The 12,012-nt window shown below is 40.8% G+C and overlaps 1 protein-coding gene across 1 annotated transcript in view; it reads right to left on the reverse strand.

Annotated features, from left to right (window-relative positions):
* The window catches only part of DNAI1 (dynein axonemal intermediate chain 1), a 149,451-nt gene that overhangs the window by 133,782 nt on the left and 3,657 nt on the right, over nt 1–12,012 (reverse strand). The window contains exons 2-4 of the mRNA XM_052778818.1: nt 3,650–3,718; nt 1,712–1,810; nt 691–771 (exon numbers count right to left, since the gene is read on the reverse strand). Of these exons, the coding sequence (XP_052634778.1) occupies nt 691–771; nt 1,712–1,810; nt 3,650–3,718 (249 nt within the window). The remainder of the gene's footprint in view (nt 1–690; nt 772–1,711; nt 1,811–3,649; nt 3,719–12,012) is intronic.

The following is a 12,012-nucleotide window of genomic DNA, read 5'->3' on the forward strand; positions in this document are numbered from 1 at the left end:
GGGGATAATCCAGTGCTGGAGCTGGAGGAGCTGTCCCTGTGTCCTTTCTTTCAGGGAGTGTAACCCTTCCAAAGGAGGAGTGGGAGGCAAAGCCATCATTCCACTCTCCCCCTGCGACAGTCTCTGCTGTTAGCTGTACATGCTAGCAGGAGGAGGCTGCTCCAGGGTAAAGCAGCATATGCTCTGCACACACAAATGCGAAGGTGTGACTCTTGGATGTTTCCTGGCAGTCTTTGATGCACCCTCCCTTGCTCACTCCTACTCATCCTGAATAGAGCTCTTGCCAGTGATTTCACAAAGCACATTTCTAAGCTTTCCTATAATTCAAACAACTGAATCTTGATGTGAGGGTACTGAGGCATAACTGTCTTACAGATTGAGTAAAGCATTGCCTTGTGTCCTCTAACCACCACAGAATGGAAAAAGTTACCGCCTGAGATTAGCAGCACTTAATTATGTTCACTGCCAGATCCTGTTGAGTAATTGTCATATCCTACTTCTGCATTAATACATCAATGCTTCTAGACTTTCACCTTCTGCAAAAGCCCTTTAGGAACCATTGGCAGTAAATATGTAACAAGATGAAGCCACATTAAAAGGAAATTTACCTGGTTATAAATCAAAGGAAAACACAAAACCTGTTAATTGCAAAAAATCTCATCCTAGTTTTACAGGTCATGCCACACTTACTTTAAAGCTGTATCTGACGATATTCTGGGGAGCATGGGGATTATTAGCTGTCAGGATGCGTGTAAATTCCTCTTTTAATTCCTTTGGAATGGAAACAAAGTAATACTGTAAATAAAACTCCACTATTAATACAACATACAGCATACAAAAATCACCAGGTTTATGCTCAGTTCTATGATGTTCAGTTTGCTGCAGATACCTCATGTGCAGCTGATGCCTCCACAAGAACAATGCTTGGAGCCAAGCTAGCTCAGAGTGGAATCCACAAGTCATCCCACTTCCTACCATAGTATTTTAATGGGCTTTCTTGAATTCTTTAGCTGTCATGTTAATTCTTATCTAAGCTATGGTAGCACTTGAAAAATGCTAGCTGTATTCTATAGGGCAAGAAAGACAACCTGTGTCTTGAAGCATACATTGTCCAAAAATAAACAATAAGAACAATAAGCTCAGTAGCAGTGCTTGCAGGATCGACAACTGCGAACAAAAAATGGTACTGTTGTTAACTGTTTTCAATACCTGAGTGGGGGGAAGTACATATAGCTTCCCTTTGAGAGCTACTTGGAGGACAGGGAGCAGTGCTAAAGTTTACAAGGCAGTGAGAAGAGAGATAACTGCAGTTGGAAGGGTGACTGACTGCAATCCTACTGAACCAACCTGAGAAGAAATGGCTATAAAACTGTGGGACACCTCCCTGTCCTGTGTATCACACACAGGCACCTGAAAAGCTCAGGGTTGGCTCTGAGGTCCTCTTTATCTGAGTGAAGCCCCAGCCGCATTGCCCTCTTCAATCAACTCCATGCAGTTACATTGTCTTAAGCCTAGAACTGTGTTTCAAAGCACATTCTCCCCATTTTCCTGCTGAAAGCCATTTCAGTTTATGCTGCAGACACTGTACTTTAGCAGGTACAGGAGTTTTGCTCTCGCAGAATTTCCTCCAAAACAAACGGATGAGAGGTAGGCTTTGGCTTAGGGAGTTCTGTACACATCTTGTAACAACTACAGGCACTGTTGTACTCACAGCTTCAGTCAGCTCCAGTTGATCTGGGGGTTTGACTAGAGCCTTTGCTGCCACCCATTCATCTACCCCTTCTCCTGCTTCAGTGGAGACATCTTCATCCTAGCACAGAAATGACAAGCCCATTAGTGCACCAAGACCATGATTGTTTTGCCCCCTCCCAAAGCAGCACTTCTCCAGGCATGGGGCAAGGAGGAAAAAACCAGCATTCCCCCAACCATCTGTGCTTTCAGCACAGCAGATAAACCCAAATGGCAGACCCAAATCTGAAGATTGTTGAATGGCTACACTTGCCAGCAAGAGTTCAGTGGGTTGGAGGAGCTGCTGTCTGAAGATAATTCCTGGCCTGTAACAAAACTGGAGTAACTCCAGTAACAAAACTCATGTAAATGCACTTCAATTTCAGTTTAAAATTGGCAGTTCTGTTTCTTTTGACCATGTAACACCCAAATGAACCATACTTTAGGACTACTCAAGGGCACAAGTCAAGGACCTGCAATTACTTCTGAAGTGCTATTCTATAAGGTACACTTAGGAATTAGTTCAAGATACAAAGCTGCAAGGACGCAGCTCCTGGAGGAATGTTAACCATTTTCTTGCAAAGGCCAGCAGGTCTGCATTCTCCCAACACAGACAGCTGCTCGTTTTGGGCTGGGCTTGGGTTGATGTCATGATATGATAGCATTAAGAGGAAAATGAATCACTGCAAGGATAAATTTCAATTAATTGTCATTACAGATAAACTGCCAGAACACAAAGTTGCTGATTAAAGTGTTTAATTGCTCCAGGCAAAATTTCTCTCTCAGTTTGAAATGTGTAATGTGTTAATTTAAAATAAATCAATCATTCCTTTAAATACAGTTCTCTCAGGTCTGCTAAACTTTATAGCCATACAGAGCTGCCGATGAGTCCAGGGTATAAGTGAATGCTGGTTGCAGGTACAGGGACTGGACCCAGCAAACCTTTGCTATCTGCAGAGCACCACAAAGGTAAAAAGCACAATGCTGTGTAAAAACGTGCAGTGGCTGAAAGAAACAGAGAATTCTGCATATGCCAGGCACCCAGGGAAAGTCACAGGCTGCAGCCTTTTTTTCCCCAAGGGTGCTGAAATGAAGCAAGCTGTAAGGAAGGTCAGGAGCTCTGATACACAAGAGACTATGACAGCAGAACAGTTTGTGTTTTAACACTCCCCACATGAACACCTGCTTGCAGGACATTTATCATACACAATTCCATGCCACTTAGTTCAGTGGCTGTTTTCCCTAGTGAATCAGATAAAAAGTGTTGTGGGTTTAACATTTTTATTTATGTTTTTCATTTAAAAGTAAGTAACTTTTCATTTTTAAAGGGTCAAAAGAGGAACATTTAACAAGACTGTATTTGTCCTAAGAAAGTGAAAAGCTGTTTATCACCATGCCTGTTTAAAGACATGTAAACTGTCCTTCTTCCATCCATGCCAATGGAGCTAAACAGGAGGAAGGTAGATTAAATAAGGGTATTCTAAGCATTTATTTGCTCAACAGTAAAACCATTATCATGAGGGTTACAGTCAAAAAGTTAACACTATTTTCTCTAATGCTTGTATTTCTATGTTAATTAAGTGAATATGGGCTATGTTTTGAATTTTCTAAACTGAGCAGGCAGTTTTCTCACAGTCTGTGTCAGCTTATATTTTGGAATTTACATCCCAAACATTTTATTTTAATCTTTTCATACTGAATTTTACCTAAATTGTACTTTTGTTTTAGCTGTCATTTTTATTATAACTTGCTATTGTAATTCCCTCCTCGGTAGAAATCTAGAGCAACCCCTTACTGCTAAATCAATTGGAATGTTTCCAATTCCGTAAAACAAGCTATTGTTCACACTGAATCTAGTTTGCATCTCACAGATAAAGAAATAAAAAACATCTTTTAAGACTTGTGGATTTGTGGATCTTACCCGTTTTTTAGATACAGCTTTAGCAGGCCTTGGCGGTACTGCCTTTCCTCCTGAAGGTCCACTTTGGCCCTGAAGCAAGAACATACCCAGTGTAAACCTTCAAAGTTCCTTGTTTCCTAATTTAACCAAAGCAGAATAAAAGTTTAATGTGCTTATTAATGTTTGCTCCAATGCTATGTTTCAAAAGCCACATATACCAGTATGTTGTCTATAAATCATTTGAATGAAAGGCAGTCACTTTCATAATACAAGACAGCAGTTTATCAGCATGAAGAAACGCTAGTCTTTATCCTTGTTACTGCCTATCTGTGATACACCTAAATGTCACACACACAGGGTTCTAGGGCCTTACTCAAACACACAGAAAGGCTGCTCTTGCCCCAAATGCTTGCATGTCACAGTGAGCCTGGAGACAGCAGATCCACACCTACAAAGCCACGAGTGTTGAAAAACCGTGGAAAACACTGATGAGCAGCTGGGAAGTTAACCACTGCCAACCTCCCTGAGCATAGCACAGCACAGAAAAATTTTTATGACAGGCTTTAAGGAAAACAATGAAATAGTTGTTTACAGGGAGTCTTACAGAATATTTCCAAGGGATACTACCCAAAGGTTAAGGAATAACAGAAGGGCACCAGTGACAAACCTTTGTGAAAACTTTACAGAAAGTGGGAGAGGAAATGAAGAGGATCCTTTTGAGAAGACACTGAGGGACAGGCAGGACCAAGAACCCAGAAGGCAGAGGGAGAAAGAGCTGATAAATCAAACAAAGGAAACAACATTAGAAGCCCTGGTAAGAACAGTTTCAGGATGGATCCCAGATAACATTCGATGGCATGGATGGGAACAGCAGAGGAGTTACTTGGAAAAAGTGTTTGACTTTGTGAACAGGAAAGAAGGGGATACTAGGGAAGAGGGAAGGAAAACAAAGGGGCGGGGGAGCAAGTTCTCATGGATTTATTGATTTTCTTTAGAAGAACATTAGAGTGTGCTTTCAGCTCAGATCAAAGGTCCACCTAGCCAAGTGTCTCTCTCCAACACTATTCAAAAAAAAAAAAAAAAGATATCTATGGAACTTTCTCCAGGATGCCCTCTCAGCTTGCCACAGGGACTTGAATCAGAAATGCTATCCTTTTTATTTCATATCAGTGAACCTTTTTCTACACAAATTTATTCAGTCATTTTGCAATCCATGCACATTTTTAGCATGCACAACTTCCACAGCAAGGACTCCCATGGTACAACTACATGCTAATGCGAAGAACTGCTTCTTGCTTTTTAAGTCTGCCACTTGCTGCTTTCATTAGGTCTTCCTTGTTCTTTACTGGAAAGCCCAGCTTTATCACATTATCTGTTTTTCATCCCTTTTCATACCTCTTATGGACACCTTAAGGAGCATGAGTCTCTACGGATTCCTAGACTTCTCTTATGATCCCCCTTCATTCTGAAAATTAAATACTCACTTCAACCATCTGCTTCCTATGTACTAAACAATTAAGCAGTCATAGCGACTTTGACCCAGTATCCCCAAGCCTTGTTTTGCAAGGCCCATTACTTGTTAAGACGTGACAATAGGAATTCAGAAAAGAAATATTTTCAGAGGAGAATGTAGCAGAGATGTGAGGTGTGACTTTCAGTGTCATTTCTCTTTGTACAAGCTAAGCCATGTAAAACTGCTGTTACTAACAAGGTGTCAGGAATTATTTTTATTCCAGAAGATACATATTAAAAGATATGAAAAATGAGCAGACTGATACATTTCTATGCTTAGAAAATGTGTCTCACTTTGAAATACAAATTGTTGTGGCTCAAGTGGAGAAAGTAAAGAGTTATGACATTTCCTTTATAATTCGACTGTGGGCTGGTAGCACAGCAGAGCAGAGCCCCTAGGAGCCCCGGTGTCACAACCACTACTGAGACCGCTGGATTACACAGCTGGCTTGTCTCCCCCATGTGATTGCTTAGCAATGGGCAACAGAGCATTGTATCCTACAAGGACCATGCTACATGTGAATTAGATGCGATTTAAGCAACAAAAATGAAAACAGATTTTCAGAGCAGAACTTTATTCAGATCCAAATCAAAATCAAACTCTTAATTTTAAACATGAAACAAAGCCTACTCAATATTACCCTTTGTAAATGAGTCTATAAAAGCATTTATCCAGCAGCAAAGGCATTGACAAGGCAATCTGAGGGTAATTGGTTTTGGCAGTTGCACAGATTTCAATTAACATAATCCAAAGAACCACCTGTGAGTAAGTATCTGCAATTGTATTAAAATCCAAAAGTGACACTGATGAAAAGCTAGAGTTAAGGTGCACTGGAAGGAAGCAGCACAAACCTTGCTCTGCTCTCCACACCATAAAGGGTTTGTAGGTAGAGCATGAGTGATTCTCCTAATCAACCAGGGCCCTATGGCTAATTTGCTTTATTTCTTTTGTCTTTGTATGGTACCGTCATGGTTTTACAACTGTAACTTAATGATATAGTACAGGCCTGGTATGATAGAGAGACCCTGAGGAGACCCAGGATGTGGCATAGAGGAGTACAGGCAGGGGATAAGAGATGGGGCATAGGCTTGACATTGGAGACCCCACAGCTGTAAGCATCTCACCACTGGCCAGTTAGAGAAATGCAGATCTGCAGACAGGGGAACTGGACAAAGCTGGATCTAGGGGTAACAAAGAAAACAAAACAATAGTATCTAGCGCACTAAAAAGCATCATACACAGTAACATCAGGTGTAATGTGAAACACCAGACCAATGAAGAAAGAGAAACCCGTAAAAACGTGTTAGCCAACATATAAAAGAAACTCCACGTGGGTCCTAGAGTGAAGAAAAAAACATCCACATGGACATGTTATCTTTCCCAGTGAAGTACCCCAGATGCTGACACCTTGCCATAACATCCCTACCAACACCGCCAATGACAGCAAAATGAAACCATCAACCTTGGGAACTAGACGACAGGAAGAAGGGTGAGCACAATACCAGAAAAGGGGTGGAAACTGAGAAGCTTGCATGCAACAATTTGAACTGCATTATTATTATTATTATTATTATTATTATTATTATTATTAATGCTCTTTTTTCACAGAAATACTTCTTATTTTCTGTAATAATTACATCTGGACTGATAATAATGTTTAGAGTAGGATTTCAGTCACACTTACATTAAATTCTTGGTTTTATATATATAAGGTGCGCCTCCTCTTTGCCCATAAACAAGATTTTGAGTGTAACAAAGTTTACAGACTATTTAAAAAAAGAACCAGGCTCTTAACTTTGTCTTAACTTTGATCCCATGCATGTTTTTACCCTTTATCAAAGGGTAGCTGAGAGTACCACATGCAGTTGTGTACAACTGGGAGAGGATGTTCAAGGGAGGGGTCTCATTGCATCGGTTGGTGGGATTTACTGCCCTTCTCCATTTGCTTCATTCGTACTTTACTGCCAGACCCCACTCTCTGACTGTGGCAGCTTGCTTCAGGGCTCCCTGGGAACTAAGTGAAGTAGTTCCCCACAGCAGGGAGCAAGAACATCACTGGCAGGACAGTTATAAAATTGCACTTATTATCTCTATTATTTTGAACTAAAAAAATCCAACTGCCCTCTCCAGCCTGAACAGTTATGCCTTAGACCTACTTGGCTATCACACAGATCCTTGGCCAAGTGCTGCATAGTATGGACATAGTCAGCCCCCTCCAAAAGTGTGCTAAACCTGAAGAGAGAAGATGGGAGCCAGGACGCACTGACCAGTGTAGGCCCTGGGCTTTCTTCCATATGTGCTCCACAAAGACAGGACAGCCATACCTGGAGCAGGTGAGCACAGGTTTGTCTGGCAGGTGGTAGTAGAGTCTAGGAAGGTATTGGTCCTTAGCTCATTCCAGGTCCTTCAGCAAAACTCTTGTCTCCTGCCTAGACAAACCATCCCTCAGGGCACAGAGATCTTCTCCAACAAGAACAAAAGTTGAATATCTTATTTGTTGGATATCCTGGACTCTGGCCAGTGAAGGTAAAGACTGCAGCTCTACTTGACTCAATACTCTACAGAAGTCAGTATAAGAAGCAGAAGGCAGCCTTTGGGATGCAAGCATCATTCCTATGGGGATGCACTACCGCAGGCTGCAGAAAGTTCCTCCCAAAGTACCTAAAACTGTTGGAATCCATCTGGAAGATAACACAAACATTTAGAGATGAGATAAGATCCTAGTATTTTGGCCATATTAGCGCTAGGCAACACTCATCAAAACTAATAGATCTGTTTATTACAAGAAGCAAGGTGGGGAGCAAACATGGGTTGGTCAAGAATACAAAATCTTTTACATCGCCTCCTAATTCAAATAATAGCACAAAGTTTACTGCTGTGCCACTTGCTGAAGAAGGCAGTCCTGACACTCCTTTTTATCGGTGTATCTGTGCTTTGTCCTTTTGCTATTTCTTTTGCAAGCTCCTGCTCCCTGTAAATCTTTCCAAAGCCAGCACATTGTCCTTCTTCATACCTTTCCTTAAAACTCCTCTCTGCTACATTAGCTGTAAAGAGTCCTCAACAGCACCCAGGTAGTTGGTGTCCTGCCACCACAGTTCAGAATGATGGCCACTGCCACCTCATTCTTCTTTTTACTGTATCAATGTGGTAACCATAAACTATAATATAATATGTAATCCTTTTCCTCTGACAGCTATTTCTTTGTTCCACATCACACAGTGTTTGTACAACAGGGAAGAAGTCACAAATGCATCCGCAATACAAATAAAAGATAAACTATAACTGAATCAACATAATGATTGTATATTCACTAGCAAGATGCTCATGATAATGACCGGCCTTCATACGCACCTCTACAATTTAAGCACGTTTTTGCTGTTACATAATTAACTACAGGAACAAAAATTTTAAGTTAACACACTATTATGAGCATCTCAAAAAGAAGCATTCGGAAGTTAGAAAATGCGAGAATTAAGGTTGCTGGGGCAACCTTCAATTCATCCCATTGGGCACAGGCACTATGATTACACATCTTAATTCCATAATCACACACTTTGTTTTTGTAGCTGCCTTGCCTCACTTAAGCTCTCCCAGGCTTACAAGCATGGACAGAATTCAGACAATAAGTTGCTACTAGCATTTTGGTTTAATGTTGTTCAGCATCTAGAATGGGCTTTTTTAATGCATAGCCTAAGTCAGACAGCCAGCAAAGAACATTTCAATCCAAACAGTTACATTTTAGAAAATTCTATATAAACTAAACATGGTCTTGCTACAGAAAAAATAAACAAGTCTTCCTGAATCTTCCTAGTAAATGGTGCTACTATCCCTGCCTTTAATAATAATAATAATTAACAAAAAAAGGAGTGTGAATAATTATGAGGAATTTATATTAGGAAAAAAGAGACATTGTTGCTAGGGAACCAAGGAACGGGTAGGAGGCATTAAGGAGTTATAAGGAGTTTCTCACCTCCAGGTCACGGTCATAACTCTGACCATCCTGGCAGGTGCTCCACTGCTACTGTGAAAAATGCCAGAGTGAGAATTTATGTGTGCTAAACATGTTTTACTCTGATGAATGCCTTACATTAAATAAATGAACAGATTACCATAGTTCCCACAGTGAAAAGATATTAGAAGCCCATAATAGTCACAATACTTAAATTAAGGATATAGAAAACTCAAGTGACTGTTCTTTTCCGGACCTTTCTTCCAGTATGTGTTTATGATAGCAGCGCCTAGAAATTCTTCCTCAGGCCAGACATTGACTATGCTACAAGACAAACTGACTATTGACTACAGCAAAGATACAGTAATCCAACAGGATGATACAGATGAAGAGAGGAAACAGCTGAAAAGTGATGCTTTAAATGCCATTTAATTTTCTTTTCCCTTGCCGCAGCTCCCTCTAATGCAGACAAGCCATCAAGAGGTGCAAATAGCTGCAAAATAAAGCCCTTCCGCAGGAAGATTTCCTGTTGCTGACCTATCCAGCAAGCATTTCTAATTGTATTTTTAGGTAGGATGTTTGGGTTGTCTCCAAATGAAATTCTTCTAAACATTTTTTTTTATTTTTTTTTTTAGTTATAAACCAGGAAAACTAAAATAAGAAGAAACTACTAGCTACTTTCGAAAGGACATTGCTGTAAATGAAAAAAGCACTAGCAGGTTGGCATTTTGTAAGGGCTATCTTATTTCTGCATGCCAGAAACATGTAATGGGAGGGCAAGCAGCAATGAGATGCAATGTCTAGTGGAAGTTTTGCCCTCAACACTCTAGTAACGTGTTTTCAGCTTGGCCTGCAATATGGAAAATAAAGAATCATACTCAACAATCCATTCAAACCTTGCCTTTCTTGCTTTATCCACAGTGATTACTACTGTCTCTTTTTGTTGGCAATGTGACAGCCACTAACTGCTGACCTGAGACTCATTAACCAAATTTATACAATAGACAGGACTATCAGTACCTGCCCTCTTGACTGAATAGCAAAAGCTCTGAAGCTTTTTCCAAGTCCTGGAACAATCATGTCTGGTTCTTTTTTAACAGCTATTTTCTACAGGCCTACTTTTCAACTGTTATATTCTCTGCTGCAGAAAACTTCTCACTTGTCAGTGGCAATGCTGATGGTAAATAAATCAGCTTGGTGTCCTAGGAAGCAGAGATTTAGTCTCAAGAGCAAGTGTTCATTTAAGAACCAGGCTGAATCCTGACTTTGTGCAGCAGAAATCCTTCAGGAAAAAATGTGTCCATCCCTCACATTCAGATCCAAGGCCTGCCCTGACTAATCAAGTAGGAGATGCAATGATGCTACCACATGTGCTATCCTGTCATTCAGGATGAGGTTTCTCACTATAGCCTTTGCTGGGTGGTACAGCCTTCTCCTATACTGTCAGACTAAACTGCCCCTTCCAGACTAGCTCTTGCAGCTGGTCCCTGCACGGTGAGGAGCCAGACACACCACTATACAGTAACTCCTTGAGTAACGTAAAATTTCTCCCCATGCTTAAAGCATAAGGTGGGCTGAGTAGATCTGGATTTGTAGATCCAACCTAAAATACCAGAAAACTCAGAGGCAGGGATGATGCAGGTCGATTACTCTGCAAAGCTGAACTGTCAGTTCTTATTAAGAAAATTTTCCAAGGGCTGAAAATCAATTACATATTAATGAAACACTCATCAGGGCAATGACAAACACAGACTATATTTTTTTAAGATCATTAAAGAGATCTTCCTGCAGCATTTCTGCTTCCCATGCTAGCTGTCACCATAAGACAATCAGACTACAAGAGTGAGCAATCACAGAATGCTCCTGCTAAGTTTACTTCATCTTCCTGAGCAGCGACATTATGATTCCCAATTCATCTGGAGCACGGCACAGAGGTTAACACGTAATCTGAAAAAAAGAGAACACCACAGCTGCTTGTAGGATACTAAAGGGAAAAGGGACAGACATTATAAGAGCTAAGCTTGACATTTCTGTAAAACCATTTAATAATTTCCTGCCAGCTTTTTATTCTTGTTTTGAATACTAGCAAACTCCACAGTAAACCACTGCTTGGCACAAAGAGCAGAGAAGCACAGAATGGAAGCAAAGCCAAAGGAAGCAAAGTGACTTCTAGCCTGCCCTGCAGCAGACATCCATTTACACACACCAGGGATGCCAATTTAAGAGCTATTTGCCGATAACTTTTATAATGTGTTTTCTGAGAGACACTAAACTGAGTATATATTTTATATTCCATGGATGGTTTAATGCATGTTTAAAGAGCCAGTAAGCACCTTAAAAGCCTTTGCTGGCAAAAAAATAAAATGTGTCTGATTGTTGACTGTGTTTGGGGAGGGGGTCTCTTTGTTTGTCTTTGACAACTTGCTGAACAGCAAAGAAGCTGCTTATATGTCAGTGGGTGCAAGACCACAAGTCAAGTGTAACAAGAAATGTCTCACCGTCCAAATTCACATGCTTTCTTAATGCTGCATAAGTGACCTGCTGCTGACAATGGAGTTGACCTAAGTGATAAGTCCAGACAGTCTGATTTTTCACACTATAAATGCAAAGAAGTATATGCTATGTCAGTTAAGAAACCATAACCAAATCTTGCTTCACCTTGGGGTGGGTTCAGCCACAGAGGTACACAGGAGCACAGGGTGCTCTCCACTGCTCACACAAGGCTTTTCCTTGAACCACAAAGCAAAGACACAGAAATCTGGAACCAACACCTCCAATAGCATACCTGATAACCACATTTGAAATAACAATCTCGAAATTGTTGGCCACTTTCTTTTACCACCCAGGACCATGCATGGGACTGACACCAGGCTAATGCGGTGCTGTTTGCCCTATCAACAACTTTCTGCATGTCTGTGCACA

Source organism: Harpia harpyja, chromosome Z, assembly GCF_026419915.1.
Source record: "Harpia harpyja isolate bHarHar1 chromosome Z, bHarHar1 primary haplotype, whole genome shotgun sequence".
In the NCBI taxonomy this organism is placed as follows: domain Eukaryota; kingdom Metazoa; phylum Chordata; class Aves; order Accipitriformes; family Accipitridae; genus Harpia; species Harpia harpyja.